Source organism: Juglans microcarpa x Juglans regia, chromosome 8S (genome assembly GCF_004785595.1).
Source record: "Juglans microcarpa x Juglans regia isolate MS1-56 chromosome 8S, Jm3101_v1.0, whole genome shotgun sequence".
In the NCBI taxonomy this organism is placed as follows: Eukaryota; Viridiplantae; Streptophyta; class Magnoliopsida; order Fagales; family Juglandaceae; genus Juglans; species Juglans microcarpa x Juglans regia.
Window position 1 is genome coordinate 787,674 of NC_054609.1, and position 24,353 is coordinate 812,026.

General features: G+C 38.0%; 4 protein-coding genes across 6 annotated transcripts; 2 read left to right on the forward strand and 2 right to left on the reverse strand.

The window, feature by feature from the left end:
• The first annotated feature begins 167 nt into the window (after positions 1–167).
• Positions 168–6,410, forward strand: LOC121244587 (DEAD-box ATP-dependent RNA helicase 39-like). The gene is given in 10 exon segments (XM_041142728.1): positions 168–809; positions 1,408–1,453; positions 1,456–1,502; positions 1,588–1,776; positions 1,980–2,120; positions 2,474–2,614; positions 3,709–3,851; positions 4,979–5,108; positions 5,235–5,283; positions 5,843–6,410. Coding segments are annotated over 10 exon segments (1,845 nt in total). The 5' UTR covers positions 168–284; the 3' UTR covers positions 6,277–6,410.
• Positions 6,411–8,455: 2,045 nt separating this feature from the next.
• On the forward strand, positions 8,456–10,248 carry LOC121244982. Its single transcript, XM_041143239.1, has 2 exons — positions 8,456–9,061; positions 10,124–10,248. Exon 1 carries the CDS (start codon positions 8,533–8,535, stop codon positions 9,055–9,057), a length of 525 nt encoding a protein of 174 aa, XP_040999173.1. The 5' UTR covers positions 8,456–8,532; the 3' UTR covers positions 9,058–9,061; positions 10,124–10,248.
• A 3,412-nt stretch (positions 10,249–13,660) lies between these two features.
• Positions 13,661–18,111, reverse strand: LOC121243851 (LRR receptor-like serine/threonine-protein kinase RGI5). The gene is given in 4 exon segments (XM_041141918.1): positions 13,661–14,295; positions 14,734–16,566; positions 16,569–17,219; positions 17,222–18,111. Coding segments are annotated over 4 exon segments (3,228 nt in total). The 5' UTR covers positions 17,583–18,111; the 3' UTR covers positions 13,661–13,912.
• Positions 18,112–19,455: 1,344 nt separating this feature from the next.
• On the reverse strand, positions 19,456–23,804 carry LOC121243850 (putative lysine-specific demethylase JMJ16). Of its 3 annotated transcripts, XR_005936308.1 has the most exons (5): positions 23,452–23,804; positions 20,958–21,029; positions 20,457–20,525; positions 20,221–20,352; positions 20,018–20,075 (listed from the first exon to the last, which is right to left on the reverse strand). XR_005936308.1 is itself a non-coding variant. In XM_041141917.1 (4 exons), the coding sequence occupies exons 2-4, from the start codon at positions 20,592–20,594 to the stop codon at positions 19,755–19,757; spliced, it is 549 nt and encodes a 182-aa protein (XP_040997851.1). In that variant the 5' UTR covers positions 20,595–21,029; positions 23,452–23,804; the 3' UTR covers positions 19,456–19,754. The 3 variants fall into 3 exon arrangements, 1 of the variants encoding a protein (XP_040997851.1); XM_041141917.1 differs by having other exon boundaries at positions 19,456–20,075; positions 20,221–20,310; positions 20,457–21,029; XR_005936307.1 differs by having other exon boundaries at positions 20,221–20,525.
• Positions 23,805–24,353: the final 549 nt, after the last annotated feature.

Below are 24,353 nucleotides of genomic sequence, written 5' to 3' on the forward strand. Positions count from 1 at the left end.
GCTTGCAACTTAAATATCTTAAAAAAATATTACCTAATTATTTTAATTAGATATAAATACTAGAGTATCTATCTGCATATAATAAGACATATTATTCCATAATTTATCATATAATATATTAATTGATTGATATCCATATTATTTTACATTTGATTTGTTTCTTACTCTCGTCACTCATCAGAACCCAAAATATCAAACCATAGCCCATACGTTAGGGATAAATTTGCTTTGAATCACCTCAGGGACGCACGAAAACAGCACAGAAGCTCGAAAACCCGGAAGCCATGGGAGGAACAGCAAGAACCCTCTTGGCCCTCTCTCTAAGTTCGAACCTCTTCGCTCTCTCTCGACTCTCTCCTGCGCCCAAACGATTCTCACTTCCCAAAACCGCTAGGGTTTTTGTAGGGTTTAGGCCTCTATGCACTACTATTACTCCCACCACCCCCACTACTAGCCTTGCGGAACCAGAGCAAATGAAGCACTCAATTCTTCTTGAGAGGCTGAGGCTCAGACACCTCAAAGAATCTGCCAAACCCCCACAAACTAGAAATCCAAAATCAGCGAGTGCTGCTGGGAGTGAAAATGAGGATGGGTCCAAAAAGAAGAAGACTGGGAAGAGGGAGGTTGAGAGTTTTGAGGAGCTGGGTTTGAGTGAGGAGGCAATGGGGGCTGTGAGGGAGTTGGGTATTGAGGTTCCTACTGAGATTCAGTCTATTGGGATCCCGGCCGTCTTTGAAGGGAAGAGTGTGGTTTTGGGTTCCCACACTGGGTCTGGCAAAACTCTGGCTTACATGCTGCCCCTTGTTCAGGTATTTGGTCATTTTGTTTCGTTTTGAATTTAAAGTTTTAAGCTTTAAATGTTTCTTTAACATAGTCCTGTGTGCAATTATTTGTTCCTCTGTGAATTATGTTCTGGGCTTTGAGCTTGCTTTTCGGTTTTTTTGCTTCTTCTTATTTTAACTATCGTCTTTAATGATTTCTGATCGTGTTTGGCCTTATGGGGGTTGTTGTTTGCTTTATTATTTGTGTTCTGATTGTTTCAAAGTTTTGCATCCACATCATTAAAATGGAATATTGTCACTATGTATTTAGTTAACACGAGTTCAATTCCCAAAATGGCCGTATTTTTTTTTTATATAGGTAATAAGAAAAAGTGTGTCCTAAGCATCCACCTCTCACAGAATCCATTATATCTATTGGGTAGATTGAATATTTTGAATCTGTAACAATCTGTGAGATTTTCTAGGTGATACATTTCTCTGATATCACAGAACCACATGATATAATAATCCCTATGAGTTTATGAAAAAGATATTTAACTATTCATAAAAAATAAAAAAGATATTGAACTGTTTCATTCTTGTTGTTGCTATTGCAAGTGATACTTATCATTTATTGCTTTTATAGTTGCTGAGACGGGATGAGGCATTGTTTGGTATGCTAACGAGGCCTAGGCGCCTCGAGCTGTTGTGCTATGCCCCACAAGGGAGTTATCTGAGCAGGTATCTGTGCTCTATCGTCAGGATCTGAATAGAACTTTGCTATGTGGATTTACGCATTGCAATTAACGTTAGCTTGATTTTATAGGTATTTCGTGTTGCAAAGTCAATTGGTCATCATGCACGGTTCCGTTGTACTATGGTAAGCGGTGGTGGCCGCCTAAGACCCCAGGAGGATTCATTAAATAACCCAATTGATATGGTAGTTGGTACCCCTGGCAGGGTTCTCCAACATATTGAGGAGGGCAACATAGTGTATGGAGACATCAAGTACTTGGTGAGTGTCGTCCTATGTAAAATTGTGCTGTTATACGTACAAAACTGTCTCATTTCCAATTATTTTAGATGGCTGCACACACACACGCACACTCACCTTATATTTTAATAAATACATAGAACTTAGAACTATAAGAAAACTGTAAACTACAAAGTCTGGTGTGTCAAGGCATACGCTTAATGATGGTGGTAATCTTTTAGTAGGTGTTGGATGAGGCTGACACCATGTTTGATCGTGGCTTTGGACCTGAAATTCGAAAGTTTCTTGGCCCATTAAAAAATCGTGCATCAAAGGCTGACTCCGAAGGGTTCCAAACAATTTTGGTCACTGCAACAATGACAAAGGTATGCTGACTTGTACTGTTATCTTACTGAAAATGAAACAGCGAAAAGCTTTTGAGGCCTCTCGAAACCATTTTGTTTTCTTGTGGCATATAAAATAAACCTACCTTGATGTTTAAAATAAATATGACAAGTCTTGTTGAGCAGCAAACCTCTATTAGTTGAGGGTATGAGATGGTCCTAAAGCCTTCTCAGTGTAACAAAATATTTGATTCTGTATTGCAGTAAAGTGGTTGCAGTTTGCTGAATTCCGGCAGTTTTCTTTACTAATGGACTTTACTCATATTTTCATCTGTAAAGAAGTTCAAATTTTAACACTTATAAAAAAGAAGAAATTCAAATTTTAACATTTGCAGGCAGTGCAAACGCTGATTGATGAGGAATTTGAAGGCATTGTACATTTGCGCACATCAACACTGCATAAGAAAGTGGCATCTGCTCGCCATGATTTCATCAAGCTTTCAGGTTCTGAAAACAAGATGGAAGCTTTATTACAGGTATATTTCTGCAGTGATTTATCCTATTTCTTGCATTTTTCAACAATCAGTACTAGTTATGAGTATGACAATTTATTTTTTTGATAAAGTAGAGTATGACAACTTATAGCAGCAGTAACATTGTACTGCTGTGTAATTGTTTTTTGTTAAGTCTGAACTGCTGTGTAATTAATCTTATCAAGGCATGCTTTAGTTATATTTCAGAAGTTCTACATATATATTTCTTATTAAGGATATTAATGAACCTGGATTTATCGGTTTTGCATCTTTCGATCTCATTTTGAAGTACACAAGTGCCATGCAATCCTTTCGAAAAGGAGTGAGATCTACTATAAAAAAATTAGTTTTTTTTTTCATGTGAGTCCTATATTTACTCACTTTTTTCAAAGGATTGCGTGGCGCTTGTGCACTCTACGATTACAAATATCATTTCTCTAAATAAAAATATCACATCCTGGTACTTTATGGCTTCACTTCAATGAAGATACCTGAAATTGGGAAATAGTCAGATGCAGATGCTAAATTTGTGGTTACTTCAGGATTATATAATATGTTGGATGATACAAAAGAGCAGTATGGGGTATCACAATCTCCCTCTTAAACTCCTGACATCCTTCTCAAGTCATTCCATTGTAGGTAGCATGGTTCAAGTCCCACGTTTGTTGGGATAGGTTCTGATACCATTTGTGACACCCCAAAGGAAGGCCAGCCACATTTAGGCCATACTCTAAAATGATTAGTCAATAGTACAATTGGAGCCCCATTGGAGTCATGATAAAGTGCAAGAACTTTTCTTTTCCAAGTAATGTGGGATCCCATACACCACTTACACTCATCAGTTAGTGAGGGATATCACAGCCAATATCACCTATGTAGGAGCCATCTGAAACTTATGTTACTAGATGTTGGTTTCATATACTTAAACTTACATTTTTAGCATTTCATTTTGCTGTCCTGGTCTATTATTGCTGGCTTGGGAGCCCATGATAGCCTCTGCCTTTTCACTGTGAATTTATTATACAGTCCATGAAGCCTATAAATCTTGTTCTTCCAATGGCAGTTTACTAACAATTTTGCATTATATGGTAGTGAAGGTTCTGGAGCCAAGTTTGGCAAAGGGAAACAGAGTGATGGTATTCTGTAACACATTAAATTCTAGCCGTGCTGTGGATCACTTTCTGGGTGAAAATCAGATTTCCACAGTCAATTATCATGGCGAGGTGCCTGCAGAGCAAAGGTGATATACAGCATTTTCCAATGAATGACAATCTTATCTTCATATTTATGACTTTTTAAGAAGTTTATTCTAATTTATATAATTATATTACCTTGTGACTGTCTAAGGAGTGCTGCTACCTTATCTAGGGCATCATTTGTTTAGGGTTTATGTTTATTTTTCCCTCTTATGTTTTGGGCCTTCATTTCTTTCATTTAGATTCTGTAAGTTCTCATGTATTGATTTTAAAGTCTAGTTTGAAACCTATCTTAATATGGTTGGAAGTTTTATTTTTCACTAAATATTGACTTAGGTATGGTAGTATATTTGCAAGTGTGACATTATTTTATTTTGAGCTTGATATTTAGGTCGAACTTTCAATTTGGTTGGTAGTTATAGTCTGATGAATAGAGCCAGGTTTTTTGGCCCCAAATCCATGTGATATGCATGTCCAGAAAATAAGATCAGATGCTTTGGTGATATTTTTGGCAATTGTAGGAATGGCAAGAGGTTGGCCCTTCAGGGTGAAGGTTTTGGTCTTGGGGTATCACTCCCTTCAAGGTCCAAGGTTCGACACCTCATAGATGCAAACAATCCTTTGGGGCCACACCTCCTGGTGAAAAGTCAGCGATTTAACCAGTACCGTGTAGGGAAACTTCCAAGAGTGCGGTGCACATGACCGGGGTTTACTCTGCAGGGGTGGGTCCGAAGGGTCCTGCCTTGGAGAGGTTCCCCGACATAGAAAAAAAAAAGCTCTGCTACGCTCTTCTTTTTGTTTTTTTGCCTGAATGCGGATCTGTTAACAACTTCTTGCTGATCCTCCAAGTTGCTTAAACAATCTACGCACTGTCACTTGAAAATATAAGTTAAGCATATATGTAAGAAGGAACTCTTCATTCATGGTACACTTAGAATTGTAATTTGTATATCCAGTTGATTAAGCATATGAGATTTCTATGCATGGAAAAGGCTAATGATGTGTAGTGTCTTTTTTTTTTCCCTGCTAATCTGAATCTGGACATGCATTATTACACAATAACGACTGGATGGCCATTGAAATCTGAGTCATTCTTCTATTCTCATTCTTTGAATGTATTTGTTTCAGTTTATTTTACTTTTACCCACCTTTTTTCCCCTTCCAAACCCAGGGTTGAAAACCTCAATAGGTTTAAGAGTAATGAAGGAGACTGTCCCACGTTGGTGTGCACAGACTTGGCTGCCAGGGGACTCGACTTGGACGTAGATCATGTTATCATGTTTGATTTCCCCTTGAACTCTGTAAGCACCATTCCTATGGTATCTTGGGTGTTCTTTTGGTGTCCTTTTCTTTATTGGTAATTGTTGAATTGTTTCTTTTCAAGTCTGCCTTGGGTGCTTCAACCCTAATTTCATTTTACCTTTTAGATTGATTACCTTCATCGCACGGGAAGAACTGCTCGCATGGGTGCAAAAGGTGTGCAACAATTTTTTTTTGATATGATGTGCTTTGTGTTTCTGTCCTTTCAAGGCCAAAACTTCAAAGTAAAAGGAAAATAGGAGTTCTGAAAATCTACCCTGGCTGCATCTATACCCTAATGTTCAATTTAAATATGTACAGAATCTAATTCTATGATGTTTTAAGTGAGGACGAGATATTACACTATGGGGAGAAAGCTTTTTTAATTATATTGCTTGTAGTTTTTTAGTTTTTTTATTCAAGGTTGAAAAAAAGGGAAAAAATAAAGAAGAAAAAAATGGAGGAAAGAAAGGAGAAAGAAGAGAGTATATATAATATATATAAAGGTTACCGTTTGAAATCACATTTTCTTGCCAAGTATTTCCTAGCTTTTGATACATATTTATCTGTAACCATTTATATTTGAATTGTAGTCTGTCTTAATATGTACTGTAAAGCCTCTGTTATTAAGTAAAAAAAATACTTGAATGGCGACAATTACCAGTTTCCACTATTGGTGGATGGATGCCAAAAGTACCTGGTCTGGTTTCCACAAGTCAATTTGTTCTTATTACAGGGAAAGTAACAAGTTTGGTTGCTAAAAAGGATCTCCTGTTGGCCACCCGAATAGAGGAGGCCATGAGGAAGAATGAGAGCTTGGAGTCTCTTACCACAGATCATGTTCGAAGGGATGTTGCCAGGGCCCGAATAACTGGGAACAAGGTGATGAATGCTAAATCACTTAAGGTTTCACAGCAGAAAAATAAGGTTGTAGCGAAAGGTAAAAAGACATCTGCTCCAGCAAAATCTACCAAGCCAGCAGTTCAGGTCTCAAAATCAATAAAATCATCCACTGCTAGTACCTCGAGAAAACCATCTTCAGGAGGGAAGAAGCAAACGGCCAGCAGAAGGTCAAGTTCTGTTCAATCCACAACTACAAAGCTAAGTGTTGTTGGGTTTAGGGGGCGCAATTCTTGGACTAATAAGAAAGGAGCAACTGTGTCCCGTTGAACGAGGTTAAATTTTGGGTTAACTTTGCAATTTGGATTTGTGACCATTCTTGTAAGTTTTGCTCTTGAACTTTGTTTTGGTATTAACATCACCCTCACCAGGTTCTGATAATATATGTATAAATTTTGCTTTCATGGATAGGGATGCGAGTTTTACAAATATTGTTAACTTCCATGTTTTATATGTTTCTTTTTTATAAGTAAAAACTTCCATGTTTTATATTTATGCACTCAGATTCGTTTATTAGGGGTTATAGTAATAATCCATCCTATCTGAAGGTTGCGAGGCTGTGTACAAAGTGAGGACATGCATGTGAAGTTTTGAGAGTCTCTCTCTCCTGAAACATGTTACAAACCCAGACTTGCATAGAAAGTAGCTTCCTGATAACATAGAACGTAGGTTCCATAATTTTGTTTTACAGCAGGCAATTTGGAGATTGGTACAATTGGTACCAATATGCATGTGTTGGTGTATTTGGAGGGAGAGAAATGCTAGAAGTTTCGAAGATCAAGAGAGAACAATGGATGAGCTAAAACTTTTCTTTTTTAAGTCATTGTTCTTTTGGGCGGGGGCCATATTTTGTAACGGACTTATTGTCCATGATCTTCTTCTCTCTATTGTAACTTCTAGCTAGGTGTTCTTCATGTATATTTCCTGTGTACCTGGGCTTGGCCTATTTATATGAATATAATATCTTTGCTTACCGATAAAAAAAAAAAATTGTTTTACAGCAGGCATTGTGTTTACGTCCCTATTACTTCCAGGTGAGTAAAGGGGCGATAAGTTTTGACAGGGACTATTCTTCCGAATCCTAAATTACGACACCAGAAAAATTTGATATTCATTAGTGTAAAACATTGAGAAGTTTGATCTTTTCACTTATCAACATAATATAGAAGATCTGTTTCTCTTGTAGCTGGCGCTTCACTCCCACGAGTATGTTCTTACAAATGGAAAGCAGCTCACCACTAAACATGCTCTTGCCGCATTAGGATCGTTGCTTGATGTTGAGCTCCATTACAGGCTTCTTATTGTTGGAACCATAGCAAGAAGAGTCATGTCTGCTCGGCCATGGTCGAAATGTGCTTCGGAAGAGTATGCAATAGAATGGGTTATGCCCGAGACAGTGAGAGGGTTTATGTAATCTTCATGCCGGCTTGATGGGGGTGTTAGATTGCCAAGATTTATTAGAGTTTAGCTGACTTTTGACTTGGTAGTTTGGTTTTGGTGGTTCTTGAAAATAGTATGGTGTTGGTGATCTTTCATGTGTGATGCAATTTTTACTTCATTTTTATCCTTTTCGGTTCAAATGTTTCCTTTCTTTACATATGAATTGATGCATCTCATTTTCTCTCTTAAGAAGAGTGACGGTATTTTCAATTTTATTGATAACCTCCTCTTATGACGGAGGAATACCTTGTACAAGTAGTGGAAGAGCTATGAGAGTTGCATGAATCCCAAAACCAAAGCTCTTGTAAAATTATATATTCTAAGAAAAACTAATACGTGCAGTAATTGTTCCAAACTATATAGTACAATAAAAGAAATAAAGCTAGTGTTAAAAAAAGATCTATTTCATCTGAAGTTTGGCAAACCATATATATCTACAATAAAAGGCTCGTACAGTTGCCTAGGTAATTGTAAAATAGAAGAAAACGACAACGTAATACCTATTGTTCTAAAGTTAGTTAAGCCATCTGTCACACCATTACCTTCTCTCTCTCTCCCCCTATACATATATATATAATATATATATATATATATATAATCAATATCAATAGTATACCATTACGATAAATACCATTCACGTAACATAATTTGATTTGTAAGACAAAATTTATTTTACAAATCAAATTATGTCATGTAAATAATGTGTGGTGTAAAGGTCTTTAGATATAATTATTCATATAGATTATACTATACTTTTCATAATCGTAATTTCCGTGTGCCATGTTGAACTTGAGTAATTTTATCCTAACATATTTTATGAGTTAGAGATTTTCTTATGTGTTTATTTTTATTTTTTATTTTTGGTATAATATTAAGCTTAATTGGCAATTTGGCACCCACTTTCCTTTGTGGGCTAGTTAACATTTCTGGGTCTAATATGGGCCTCGTCCTGGCCCAAATTTGCATCACTGGTGTACTATTCAGTATTCAATATTGAGACCCAGCCCACTTGGTTACGTCCTCAGTGAACTTTCTTCTTTCCGCCTCTGCTCTCGTTGTTCTGCAGAGAATTGGGGAAGAACGAAAATGCATCACCGTGCACAAATTTCTCTCTGTAAATCGTTTTCCAGATACCCTTTTCAACGATCTCTAATTCCCAGTTCTTCATCTTCCCTTAACTCACTCGCAATGATTTCAACTCAACTCGTTTCAGGCTCGGTTCCTTTTCGAAGGCCTGAGTTTAACGTTACACCCACCTCAAATTTCCACCATTTCCGTTATCCAACTCTCTCAAAATCGATAGTCCAGTTGATGAAATACAGTGCTCAGTCTGGTGGCTCGGTGGCCGAGTTTGACCAGAACAGAGAGGTGGACATGATCAACCTCAAGTTTGCTGAAGCTAGAGAGGAGATAGAGATGGCTATGGAGTCCAAAGAGACTGTGTATTTTGATGAGGAAGCGGAGTGTGCTCGGGCTGCTGTGAAGGAAGTGTTAGACATGTTTAATGGGCTATTAGCGAAGTTGCCGGAGAGCGAACGAGCGGCGTTGCAGAGGTCAATGGGCCTGAAGATTGAGCAGTTGAAGGCTGAGCTTCAGCAGTTGAATGAGTAATGACGTTGGTGAAAGCCCGTTTTTGTCTAGTGCTAGTTTTCTTTAATTTCTTGGGCTTTGTGTTTGTTGGGAACAATTTGGAAGGTGATATTCTAGGTGGAAGAGTTGTTGATTGATGCAACAATTTGTGATTTTTAAAAAATGTGATGAATTTTGAATAATGAATGGGCACTTTGTTATTCGAAATAGACGACTGTTGCTAACTGGGGAATTCCTGTATTTGTAATTGGTACTGCATTCAGTGGCTTATGCCTTGTGGTACTTACTAATACTGTTGTTTATTATTTCATATTTCTCTCTCTTTTCATACAATCCGGTTAAGTTTGTTGTGATTTTCACATCATCTAGAACTGCCTGAAACAAATATCATGAATGCTGTGTGCACTCAGAAATCATATTTTGCTTGTCCTTTTGAGTTTGAAGATCTAGTTTCTCGTATTTTTGATGTAGTAATTGTTAGAGGGAATAGATACAAAACTACCTTACAGCTCTATGCGTTTTCTTGGTAGTAACCAAGTGATCTCACGAGTTAGTATTGTTTTTAACAACATTAGAAATAAAGACATCTCCAAAGAATGAACTAATGCGGCTAGTAGAAATAAGGACTTCCGAAAACAGGGTGATGACACAAGCAGGTTATGATTAGCACATAAAAGGGACATTTCACTGGTCAATTTGGCAAAATATGGCATTCCAAGTTCTTTCAGAATACACGATTTACAAAAACATATGTTCTTTCTTTGTGCAAAAGATCTAAGCTATCTTGCTAATAATTTGGAAAATCTAAGTTGGTTGCTGATCACAACCAGAGATCATCACATCAGTGCAAAAGACATGATTATTTGCCCAATACGGTCGTTGGTGGCATTTTTCACCAGCTTATACCATCAAGGTAGAAATAGAAGGATGTTCTCTTAAGAAAGGACACAATGTTTAAATAGATAATATGCCTCAAATATGGTTGTCTCAATTATGTTATCAAATTCTCTATCTCTTCTCAGTTATTGTCGTTTTTATCTAAGACCATAAATCAAAACACAACTCTTGGAAGTTCACTTTATGTCAGTCTACAAAGATTATTGCATTGCGAAGTGACAAGAGTGCTATGGGATAAGATACTTAGAAGAGTTGGTTTAGCTTGGGTAATGCCATTGAGGGTAGTGGATTGACTAGCTTGTTGGAAAGGGATTCAAGGCTGTCCCCAAGTGGTGGCATTGTAGAAGATGATTCTGTTGTATATTATGTGGTGTACTTGGTTGGAAAGGAATGCACGGTGCTTCGAAGATAAGGAATGTACAACGGCAGAGCTTCAGAACTTTTTCCTACACACTTTATTGATTTGGTTTTCAGCTATTGTGCTTAATGGAAACAATGTCCATGACTTTCTGGTTTTAATTTCTGGCTCTTAGAATGTATTTAGGTGTTCTCTTGTATACTTCCTGTGTAAACGGGATTTGCCTATTTCATTCATATCAATAAAATTTAGCTCTTACTTATATAAAAAAAAAGATTGGTTGTCTAAATGGAGCAATAGTTCTCTCTGCTGGTACCTCAAGACTGGAATTACACCATTGTGTGGCTACACAGAAAGTAGGAAACAGTTGGGAAGGCCACTTGCCACGGCTTTTCAACTGAAAGGGCTAATTGCATCTTCCTTTCACAGGTTTCAAGCTGAGTATAGTTTTTTTCTTCTATTTCTTTTAGCGGTACCATAAGGATTTTATTCGTGTTACATCAGTGCACCGGAGATATATAAGAGATCCAGCAAAAGGAAGAAGAGCTAAAAGTTCTTGAAAAGAAGTAGCAATAGAAAAAGCAACACCATCTTGGGCCATTATCCAATATAGGGTATTAATAACGAAAGACTGAGCTCCAACACCAATTTTTCGCAATCATCAAAGCTGCATTTGTTTCTTCTCTCCATAGACACTGCAGTGAGCATGATGAGATCATTGTCCACAAACACGTGTACTGATGGTTGCCAAATTGCCCTTTCCAACATGTTAGGAGAATTTGCAAATGGTGATAATGGTAAAATGGGAGGTTTTTTTTTGGTTGCGTGTATGCATTTTATTCCTTTTGAGGTTGTGGTTATCTATGGTCGGCAGTCAGAATCTCCAGAAAGAGTAGCTTACAAAAATTGTTTTAGGTGGTAAATGCTACTGAATGGCTGGTTAAAGAGTGCTCAAGTAGGAATTTTTTTAATGCTTCATTCACATAGGGCATTCTTAAGGTTCATTGCTGTTGTCTTGCTCCTCAAAATAGATTGAAAATGGATCATTGGATGAGGAAAACTCCATGTTTCACCCACGTTACTTTATTTGGAGCCATACAGATTTTATCAAAATATGCCCTGTAGATTTCGGGCAACCTTAAGGTGTAAAGAAGGATTGTTGTATAATTATGCAGAAGGAGAATAAGAAAGAAAAGGAAAGGAAAAAAGACATATCATAGGAACATCAGAAACATCTAAAGAGGGATAGAATACCATGGAACAATGGGAAATGGAATGCCATGTCTTTTTTGGACAAGCTGAGGAGCTTAGAGATAAAGGTTCTAGGAAACTGATAAGGATAGGTTCTGAGTTCAGTTTTTATCTCTTCACTTCATTTTTTTTTTCTTTGATTTTTTTATTGTTCTAATCTTTATGCCTTCTATTCGAGTTTCTCTTGTTAATTATTCTGTTGTTATCAGGGTTCTATACTCTTGAACTGTGTAATAGGAATTTCTGATGATTTTGGGGCTGCAGAGACTGAGTTTTAATTACAGAATGACCATCTAAACTGTAATGGAAAAGCAGTAGAGTTTCTAGGATCTTCATTACTAATCATGAAGATCGACTGTTGAAACTTTTAAAGTTCGGGGACTCATTCTTCATAGACTAGCGGTATCCATCTATCTCACAGCAACAGCAACAGAGATTCTTGCAAGGAAACATTTGGACGTCCAAAAAAATCCTACTCATGGTTTCTTGTTTTGTATCCAAGTTCTTGAATCTTCATGGTTTCTTGCTTTGTAGCCTAATTCAGACTACTTGACTCAATCATATTTTACCAACAACCATATGCAATTGATGTAAAACGGCTAAATATCATCCTTAACACGTCAAGCAAATGCAATGGACAAGAAATTGCAAAATATCAGCCTTGAAGGTCCTCAAGAGTTAAAGATAATCAACAGAGCCTATCGCAAACACAAACAGATTCATACCCTGAACCACAGATACATGTGGTTGTTATAATGCCATGACCATCCTTTTCCTTCATCTTTAAACTGTATCCGGCTGATATGGTGATTTCTTTGCCTGAAGTATTGCATCCACTGTTGGGTAAGAGTATTTATTCTCTTAATATAATCAGCAAGAAGCTATTTCCACTTAAAGTGGTGAACTATTTCTACTGTTGGGTGAAATATTTATTCTCTCTGTGTATTGCACGGGATAAAAGCTAGTTTTCTTGGGAAAGGATGCCGATGAGAACATTGGAAAGTGAGATGGTATGGCTTAATCGACAGGTTTAGTCAAGAACTTGGAGCTTGCAATAAATTTTTAACGAATGACCTTTTTTTTTGGCATTTTGACCAATACCTAAGAACATGAGTTTAATTCAGTGTTAAATTTGGAAAATGATTTTGTTTCTCTCTCTTCAATTTTGGTATCTTATTTCAAGTTCCCCCAGCTAATACTACATCCCACTTTTCAGAAAATCCGTATTTAAAACCGATTTATGATGTAATAAAAAGTTTCATCACGTAAATGATGACACCAAGACCAGTTCGAGTAGAAAAATAAAGGAACAAGAGTTTTCTCTCTAGCATTAAAAAGAAAAACCAGACAAATTTGGACAAGAAATAGACCAGAAAGCGAAAAGAGAGACCCATGGTCATGCTATAGAGAAGGAGACCACTTTGCTATGGACAGGACAAGGTTCCTTTCTAGTGAAAGTAGGGCTGTCTAGGGGTTCTCCTTTTTGAAACTACTCTTCCGGTCCCCTCATTCCTTACTGGGGAGGTTCCAAAATAAGATGAATGTTTTCTGGCTTTTGCTTTATCTTTTTGTGCCATGCTCTCAAAGATTTTTTTTTTTTCCCTAAAAAAGGAAGAGAGAATCACACCAAAAGTGAAGCATTGAATTGTTCATAGATCTATTGGGGAAGTATTAATGTGCTAGCATCTTCTCAATGTGGCACTGATTAGTTCTTATTGGAAGATTTATTCAAACTGGTGAAATGCTTATAAAATCCTTTTTTTATCTTCTTATTGACCAATGCTTCTGAGAAACTGGGATAGCATGGTCCAGGTGAGAGAACTAAGATGTGGGAGACGAATCTACCATTTGGACAAGAGGGCAAAGCATGCATGTGGGGGAGGGGAAGGAAGGCATGGCCTGTTTCTGTATCTGCATTTATATCCTGCAGCACAGGGCCTACATGAAATATAAATGTGAGGAAGTTGTATAGTATTATACATTGTATAGTAAAATTGATGGTCAATTCAAGGTAGAGCTAAGATTTTGTCTAAATCTTGAAAAGAAAAACATGTTTTCAAAAGTCTCATTATCAAAGTAATTCTTTTTATTTCTATATCCAGAAAGTATCGGATTGAACGTTAGAGACCATGACAGTGGAGATTTTAAAAGAACAAGATGTGTGAAATGAACCACATTCTTGTTTTCAGAACTGCACAAGCCCAAGACCACCATCCAAACTTGATAGTGCCATTAACCTAGGACTTCTTCCTCATTATCCATAATAACATCACTCATTTCTTCTTTTCTTGGGATGCAAAATGCAAAATAAAACCAATTGTTGATACCCTCAAAAGGAAGAGAGAGAGAGAGAAAAAGATACTAAAAAAATTAACTTTGATTTGAGGACTGCTTTATTAGAGGTTGAGAAGTCTTTCCCCATTCTTCAGGTGGGCTCTTCACCTCCATTAATAGGGTCACCACTTCCTTCATGGTTGGCCGCTCTGCTGGTGAAGAGTTCACACAAAACATAGCAATTCCAAGTGTTTGAAGCATCTCTTGCACGATTTGATCAGCTAAGCCTTGGAGCTTTGCATCTAGCACTGATACGGCAGGCTCAAAGCTTCTCATCTTTTTTTTCACCCACTCAACAATATGGAGCCCATCACCCACGTGGGGTTCAACTGCACTGCGCCCACTTAAAATTTCCAGCAGCACCACACCATAGCTGTAGACATCGCTCTTCTCTGTTATGTTCATGGCGTATCCATATTCTGCAATGGGACCGAAACCTTATTAGAAATGAAATTACAATTTCATTTAATAGCACATAAATATCTAATACTGCTGGGAAGGGTCTATGGATATCCTTTTTTCTTTTCAAACAACGTACAAATAGCTTAATTCTGTACAAAAACGAGTTTTTTGGGCTACTTAAGATATCCCATGCCATGGGAATGGGAAACAATGACCTCTAAGATCTAAAAAAAGGATTTTCGAAGAAAACAGATGAATCAAAGTTGCAGAAGATTGATATAAATTCCGATAATATCTTCATACATGCATGATTGTATACACATCTCAGCTGATTAGTGGTTAAACATAAAATCCTACTGAAGGACAATGTTTTATGGATTATATGTAAGGCAAGCACTGCAGATGTAAATAAAAGAAGATTGAATATCCAGAATACTTGCCTGGGGCTATATAACCGTAAGACCCGGCTACTCTTGACATTGCATGATTATAGTTTGGAGAGTTCATCAATTTTGCAAGACCAAAATCTGCCAGATAAGCTTCAAACTTGGAATCTAGAAGTATGTTATTGCACTTAACATCTCTGTGAAGAATTGCTGGCACACAATCATGATGAAGATACGCAAGACCCTGAGCTGAACCAACTGCAATCTTGTACCTAGTTTCCCAATCCAAGTTTCTATTCCCCTGTAACAGCTGTTTTAGGTTACCATTTGAAATGTAGTTGTAGAGAAGCAGCTTGAAACTCTTATTATAACAGTAACCTAGCAGCTTCACAATGTTCCTATGCCGAATGTGCCCAAGAATTTGAATCTCTGCTGTGAAAGAGTCCACTGGTTCTTCATCTCTTTTAGTTTTCCATAGCTTTTTCACTGCAATCCGCTCACCAATGGGCATTTCTGCCTTATAGACAACCCCAGAACAGCCTTTTCCAATAACATTTTCATCTTTCAAGCAACCAAGGATGTTGTTAATGCTGAAGTTGAGCTTTTGAAATGGGATGAAAGTCCATGGATAGGAGAAATCTTCAGCTCCTGGTGAAGATATGGAAGTTCCTGAAGATTTTTCCACCATATACTTGGGATTGCGCATTAGTAGAATCCATGATGCAAGAACTAGAATGGTTACTGAAGCAAGAATAACTAAAATCAAAGCAACAGGTTTGAAAGATTTTAATCCATTTCTCCGAATGAGACTTGTAGAACATGTAGACCCATCGATGGACTCACAAAGATTCAGGTTCTGAAGGTATGAATTGAGAGATAGGGTTCTAAAGAATGGTGTCACAGGTATGGGACCTGAGAAATTATTGTAGGAAATGTTAAGGGATGTTAAACTAGTTAAGGAACTCAAAACTTTTATTTTCCCATAAAGCATATTATGAGAAAGATCGAGTGATTGTAACTGTGTCAAACTGGCCATTGTCTCAGGAATTTCCCCTGTTAAACCATTGAAGCTCAAGTCCAAACTGATTGTCAAACTTTTTACGTAACCAATTTCAGGTGGAATTGCGTCAGAGAGGCTGTTGTAGCTCAAATCAAGTAAAGTTAGTTTCTGCAAGTTCCTAACAGATGTTGGAATTGAACCTGTCAGTAGATTATTGTTGATAATGAGCTTGTTCAGGTAACTGAAGTTTCCAAAGCTCCAAGGAATTCGGCCTGTGAAGCTGTTTCTGCTGAGATCAAGCAACTCTAAATTCACAAGCTCGCCAAGCTGGGATGGGATTTCCCCAGTAATGTAGTTATTGTGCATGTCCAATAGCTCAAGAACTGTGATGTTGGCAATCTCACCTGGAAGGCCACCAGAGAAATGGTTCATGTACAGGTCAAGAAAGACAAGATTCTGCAGTTGGCCTATCTCCTTAGGAATCTGACCTGAAAGCTGATTCTCCCCAAGCCTCAATCTCACTAAAGACCGACAATTGGCAACACTTCGAGGCAACCCTCCTGATAACGAGTTCCCCAGAAGCAGAAGCTTGCTCAGCTTCTTCAAACCAAAAATCTCTTCTGGGATAGACCCTGTAAGTTTGTTCCTCGAAAGGTCAAGCGCATACAGTTCCGTGCAGTTCCTAAATGAAGACGGTATGGTGCCAGTCACCGAATTGCCCCACAAGAAAAAACTCTGCAAGAATTTCAAGTTACCAACCTGCCATGGAATCGTCCCTGATAACTGATTCTTATCGAGCTGAATAGCAGTGAGGCTTGTGCAATTGCTCAACTGCCACGGTATTTTCCCCGTTAGCTCATTGTCTGATAGATGAAGCTGTTCAAGAACCACTAGCTTCCCAAGTCCCCCGGGATTTCTCCAGAAATATCATTGGCAGAGACATCAAACACCACAAGCGACGAACAATTAGAAAGCTCAGCTGGAATTGGTCCAGATAGTGCATTGCCCCAAAGAAGCAAGCTAGTGAGCTTTTGCAACTTACTCAGTTGTGGAGGGATTGGACCAGTGAGCTTGTTCATGTGCAAATACAAGTTCCTTAGCTCCGAACACAGCCCAAGTTCAGGTGGTATAGAACCAAATACATCAGTTTCATAAAGTGCCAACGTTTGCAGATTGATCAAGTTTCCGAATGTGGGTGGTATCACACCGGAAAGACCAGTTGCCGCAGCTCCAAATGTAGTGAGATTAATGAGTAGTCCCAATTGAGCAGGAATTACTCCGGTTAGATATGGATTACCCCCTATTCGAAACTCTTGGAGGGAAACCAAAGAGCCTAGCTGTGATGGTATTGACCCGTTAAGGAGATTGTCTTGTAGACAGAGAACTTCTAGTGAGGTCAGGTTAGCTAGTTGTTGAGGTATCCTACCAGACAATTTGTTGCTGTTCAAGAAAAGGAATTGGAGGGTAGAGAGAGTGCCGAGTTCTGGAGGAATGGGACCTGTGAGGGAATTGGAGGAGAGATCAATGAGGCGAAGATAAGTAAGTTTGCCAAAGGAGGGGGTATGATGCCAGAGACATTGATGGAAGAGAGGTTGAGAAGTTGTAGAGATGAGAGGGAGAAGAGCTGTGGGGGCAGAGAGGAGAGATTGAGGAAAGTGTCTGGGAGAGATAGGGAGATAACCCTGTTTTGTGGAGAGCATGTGATGCCTTGCCATGTACACGGAGTTGGGCTTGATGGGTTCCACGAGGAAAGAATAGAGGAGGATGCTTTGGCGGAAGGGTCGGCAACAGAGAGAAGGGAGAGAAGGGCCTGTCCATCAGATGAAAGGGAAGTAACCAGCAAAGTTTTGATCATGGTTAGGTAGAAGAAGAATGAGGAAAATGTAACAAAATGGGTGATATTTTTCATTCGGGCCATGGGAAATGGCTACGTGATTGGTGATATACGAAGGTTAAGAAATGGAGTTGGTGAAGTAGTGTTTCCAGCGGCGGTGATGGCCGTGATTATGCTAAAAACCCAATGTAGGAGATAATATGCATGTGAAGGAGGTTACTGGTAGTGTTGGGGATGCTTATACTTCACACCAGGACGTTGAATCCATGCATGTGAACAGCAAAACATGGGGTCATTGTCATGTATCTCTATGGTGGAACAGAGTGTTGAATATAGTCAAAAACTTTAATGGCAGGAGGGTGCTATCTTTCTTACCGGCAAATGCCACCTTTCCTAGTGGTGGTGACTTGCTTAAGTCCAAGCTATTTTAGATCATGGAACTCCAACAATGCATGACACTGCTTGAATGATTTCACTGGTGGTGCTGGTGTCGGCGGCGACAGTGGTGGTTTAGTGGCTTTGTTTTTCTTTGTGCAGAAAGACTTCTGAGTAGTGTCCCGAGTTTGGAGTTGCAGGGACTCGTGTCTTTGTTATTTTATGTCGATGAGACTTTGAAGACAATTAAACCACCAACAGTGTTGGTGCAATTATTCGGGCCCCACTGGTTTGTGCTTTCTGCGCCGAATTTTGTGGGGACGGTGCTGGCAGTTTGCGGTGGAGGTGCTCTTCTTACTTTCTTCCTGCTCATCTCTCTCAATTAGGGATAGTGAGAGTGATTGAATTATAATCCAACGGCCAGGGCTTCTTTAAACAGGATAAGATTTTCCAGCATTGCTGACACGTCAACATGTTTTAACCCCACGAGATCTCTAGAGAAACTGTCAGAAAAAATAAACACCAAGACAAATTTGAGAGAATGGTTGAATTATTTTAAGGTAGTCATTATATGTAATTACTGTTTGTAAGTCAGATAACTCAGTATCAGCCTTATATTTATTGCTGAAAAAGATACAACAAATGATAATCTAATGAAAGCTTAAAGGGTACTTCCAACCAATGTGAGTCAGATTTCCTGGAAAACAGGTTTGACAGTACCAAAAGATTCAGAGCTAGCTCCATCATCCATGTCCACGGAGGAGGTACACCTGCCTGCCCAAGTGCCTAGGGAAGAGAAAGACTTTGATGATAATACAGGAATGAGGCAGCTTAGGAGATTGTGAAAGGTTTTTAAGGGTTGGAGACTTGGAATAAGCAAACCAATTTAAAATGTCTTCTCTGGCATATAAACTATGCGCATCAAAGGTGGTCTCAGCGTTTATTATTATAAAGGGAGAAGGTAGAAGGGTGGCGTGCATGTACAGAGAGTTTTAATTGGAGCATCTGCTTAGTGCTTAAAGCCAAAGCTGGTGTAACATGCATAATTTTATGTTTTTTACTGCATGATTACTGTGGTGTGGTGAAGTTCAAAGAGTTGGGTGATTTGGTTACCGAGGAGGAGGTGGTGGGTTTTGTTTTTGGAGTGGAGCAAAAGAAAAAGGAAAAATGTTCATAATCACGTGAGACATAGAGAGAGGGTTTGATTTTTTTTTTTTTTTTAATACTTTAGGGCACAAGTAACGATTAGGGTTTTCTTTTAGGTTTTGACTGTATTATTCCAAATGTTCAGCCCATGAGATACCTCTTTCATTAATGTTGCAAAATTTCTCATGAATGCTGATCAAACTGAGCTATTTTGCTATCAAAATACTGTTTATATCCCTATGAAATATGAGTGTCATAGGCATCTTGGGAACCCATCTTCAGAATTCTCAACCTAATCCACATTAGACTAGTCATCCCAAATTCAAAATAATAATATAATATTATATATTTTAATAAATTGAAATTAACAAATTAAGCACACCTGTAGAGGGTAAGAAGCCAAAAACTGGAAATAGGAAATTATGTGCAGAGTAAATTCAAGGATAAAGAAAACCAGCAACTACTTGACTTCCACAAAAAATGCACAAACACCAAATCAAGAAAAATCCATCGCCCACATATAACTTTATTTTTTCTACTCTCGAAGACATGCTACAATTAACTTCCATCGCCCACAAACACAAATTAACAACCAGCCACAAAACTCAATACAGTGAAAATACCAGCTGGACTGTTATCTTGTGGCCACCATGAATAGAAGCAACCCAATACAGTGAAAAAAAATCCCAACAGCAATCAATCCTTAAAGTTTCAAGAGTAAATTCTGGACCATGATCACTGATCAGGCTCAAAGCTTTCAACATCATAGGGGTTTGTGGTATCTTCACCACTATAGCCATTCTTTGAACTTATCCTCAAACTCCTCCTCTTACCCTTCATATTTCCATGAAACCTAGCAATTTTACTCTGTGAATACTGATTTTGAAGCCCATCTATCCGCCGAATATGAGTGACAAACGTAGAATCTTCGCATATGTTCTTTTCCTTTATTAGGCAGGGAGGTTGCCATGACGGAGGAAGAACAAGACGACAAATTCCATACGCTTCTGCTTTAGGGCGTATGCTCGGAATATACTCAGCACTGTCTTCAAATTCCTACAGCAAGAGGTTCAAGGTCATCCTGAATTAAAATTTCTACATGAAAAGAAACACTTCACATTTAAGAAAAACAGAGACACTGAGAGCACAAAAATGAAGACAGAACTGACAAAATGCTTTATAGAAGTTAGATAGGAAATACCTCCTCTGTGGGATAGAAAACAGGAGCCTCCTCAATGATACTCCTGCCTGCCTCTTCAGGACGCCACCTTGCTGTTACCTGTTCAAAATACTACAACCAACAATGAGCATCAAGGAAACAAGAGAACATGACCTGGTAATGCATCAAAATTTTCAAGTGCATTGGAAAGTTGAAAACTAGTACCTACGAATCATATAATACAGACAGAATAATATTTATAACTAATGAGAATCAACCTTTAGACAGTCATTACAATCTGGCCATCCTCGAATAACTCCTTTTGGAAGGCAAGTTTTAGGGAGATCCTGCAAAAGAAACAAAGTACCACCATAACTAGCATTTTCAACCAAAAAAAAAAAAAAAAGAGATTCCATTTTTGATCCTTCAACTCCGTATTCTTAACACAAATCATCCAGAGGTAAGATATACTCAACGCCACCCTATAAAACATATTGACGCAATCACTCTGTCACAGCAAAACCAAACCATCAGCATTCAACTCCCTCTCGGTTTGTCCCTAAATAATATTGTGAACATATAAAATTGCATTCATTTTTAAGAAAGTATCCATGGTCTTTGTTTAAGAGATGTCTTCAAATCCGCAATATCAATCATGTCTGACATGGTGTCCATCTTGATTGGCTCTTGTTTAGATGCACTCATGAAGGACATGGAATTATTTATTTCTTCACTTTTTTCTACTCTCTTCAGTACGAAGGATGTAAGAGACACAAAACCTGGTGGAACTGAGAGACTTTCCTCATTCTCATCACTAATACAAGACCGTCTGCGCTTTGTGCCCATCAGCACTGAAAATTAAATTTTAAAAATCAATTACTAATGAGTATGTCAATAAACAAGCAATTTAGGAATGCACTAGATAAAAAACACATAACATTTGGGAAGGATATTGAAGTAGAATCCAACTGATTATCCTCACTGCTAAAATCAGTTGACATCCACTGATTTTCACCTACCTAGTCAGGTGGTCCCCTTTGTGCTTTGTAATACATATTTGTGTTTACTTATCGAAAAAGAAATTGGCTGTAGCAAGCAAACAAGAGAAGCAATCATAGGGAAAAGAAATAAGCAGGAAGAAAAATGATGAAGGTCAACTGCAAGCAATCAAGCCAATCCAGCATACTCCCAAAGGACATGACAGTCATCTGAAACATAACATACTAGTAAAAGAGCTGTGTTTTCCATGAGAGAATGTGATTACATGTGGAATTAGCAAGTGTTTCTGCCTATATTTTATTCTTACGGCAAATTAAAGTGTGTTACCTTGTTTGGAACCTAAATGACGGTCTCACCCTCCCAAACGACAACTGTTTCTCTTGCTTCTTTTCTCCTTTGTTGTTTTACAGTGATCTTAATAGGGTAGGATATAAAATGCTCAATTAAGTGCTTTCCTGCTTGGCACTTTCTAACGCAACTGAAATATCAAACTATAAAGCAACATCATCAACAAGATAAGTCAGTGGCTCACACACAAAGCCATCACATAAATCCTGTCAATATCTCACAGATTCAAAGTCCACATTTTCGACACCCATCCAACATGCTTGTATTAATATAGCACCCCTCCTACACTTGTTCCAAAGTTTTTCATTGAAACCAGTAACTATTTGGAATTGAAGCTTAAGCAGAAAAATTCTCTAAAGCAGAAAAATTGAAACCAGCAACTATTTGAAATTGAAGCTTAAGCTGAATTCTCCTACCTTTATAAACCACTCTGCCTCGAGCCAAATATAATTCTCAACCAAAAGCTCGAATGTAAAGCTCTTCAACACCCACAATCAAAAAACATATATATAATATGACCAGAATCCATACTTCGAAACCCCTGTACTTGTTTTCATACTTCGAAAACTATTCTAAAAAGAAAGCCCAGAATCCAAATTTATCAATAGACCTCAAATCAACGAATTGGCAGCACCCCTCGTTCTGTCCTGTGTAAGGGGCTGAAAGTTAGTTAATAACAAAATGAAGTCTGTTGTGAGGATGGGAAGTTAAACGGGGCATTTGATGAGTTAGTGAAACTGTGTGTTTTGATTAAGAAAAATACTTTAGGCATAAAGAGATTAAATAAAAATAAATTTATAAATTGATGTGACTTGATGTGGTACGTCAGATTGTAAAGTTACTTTTATTATAAAGTAGATCTAACGGATTCTATAAAGACACTTCATTTTGTGGGTTTATTTTTTATAATCTCTTTATATCTGTAACAATTCTCTTTGTTTAATGATGGAAAATAACGGTTTTAACTGAAAGTAGTCAATACGGTGAGTTTGTGTAATGTTGTAAAACGGGGCGTTTTGTTACTCGACTAGTCTAAAAGGTTGAGTGCATTGTAAATGGTTTTTGTTCAGAATAATAAGAATTCGTCTGGAGGTTGGACGTTCCTCGAAAGCCTCTTCCAAGAATCACTTTCTTGATTCTTGGGTTTTCTTAAATTCAGTGTTCTTGTTTTGTTCCTCTGCAATTGTTTCTCACGTACTGGGTAAAGTGTAGTTTACCCATAACATCCTGCTCAAGCTCGAAGGGGGAAGACGGCGAGAGAGAGAGAGAGAGAGAGAGAGACCAAGGGAAGAGAAAGACGGAGACGACATCAACGTTGCTCGACAGAAACGAAGAGATTCGCCCAGAGAAAGGAAGAGAAAGGATGCGAAAACTAAGAGAAAAAAGGATGAAGGAGACGCGGGAGTGAAGGGAGAGAAAATTGGGAATAAAAAATTCTTCGGTTGATGAACAGTAACTCGCTAAGTTTGGCTTAGTTTTACATTTACTTATCTCATAATTTGAGTTGGGGTGATTTGGCTTCAGTGCAGCTGATTTTGAGAAAATTTAGTCAAAATTTAAACTTGACTGGCGTTGGACTAGTCGAATACCAGTGCTCGCGCTCATCAACTCTTGTAATTCAAGCTCTTCATTTCCCTTTATTATTTTCACTGCGGTGCTTTTGGGGCAATTGGGTACTCGAAAAACCATAAGAAAACCTCATTCCTTAAGCAAAAGGCAGCATGGTTACCTCCCCGAATCGGAAAATTCTTCACAAATACTAGATTTTGAAGAGACCCCAACAGTGGAAGTTGAGTGAATATTGAAGGGTTTTAAAGCTGGGGATTTGGGGTTGCTTGGAAATGCTTTGTTTTGGACATTAATTGTTGCATAAAACAGTTGAATTGTTCACAGGTAAGCTGCTGCTGGGGGAACAAAGAGACTTACAAGGTTGAAGTAGAAGTGACATTCTTCATATCCTGCGCCACTTCATGAGCTCTGTTTCTTATAGATGTAGGAGTTCGGAATCCACTTTGCTCTCCAAGACTACTGCTTTTCCCGGCTTCTTGTATTCTTCGTTCACTGTTTTCCCGATGCGGTAACTGTAACGTTTTGTCTATCGTGCGCTCAGGGGCCAGAATACGTGTGAACATCAGGCCCTCCAAGACTCTTTGTGATAGCCCACTCTTGGGGGATATGGGCTTGGGCTTAAATGGATAGGTTGTGTATGGCCCACTCTCAAATCACCATTTAAGCTGAAAACTAAATACTATGTTTGCTTTACCACCTAGAGTCAAGAAAACGGGAGAAAATTTTAGGGAAAATAAAAAATCTATGTTTTCTTGTGATTGGTAAGTAGATGAGGATATCATATGATATCTTCTACGCTTATTCTATTTTATTTTCAAGTCAGTGTATAGAACATACCGTTCATATCACTTAAATAATAAGATTTGATTTGTAAAATTCAATTTTTAAAATTTATCTTCCAAATCAAACTATACCATATAAACATTTTACTATGTGTGTTTTACACACCAACTTGATAATATAGTTTTTCTTATTAAAAACTTCTATAGAATAATGTTGGGAAGATTTGAAGAGGAAATTGGTATCAAGTGCAAATATTAATTGCTACAGAAAAAAAATAAAGCATTAATTTCATTAGTTTATTTTCCATTCACTTTTCTATACATAACCAAAAAATAGAAAATAATGCGAGTCTATTTTTTGTAATTTGAATCAATGGCACATGAAAAGTTACATTGGGAAGGAGCAAATAGAAGATGAAGCAACAAAAAGGGAAGGAGAGGAGAAGAATGGCGGCAAAGGACAAGGCACACGCCTAT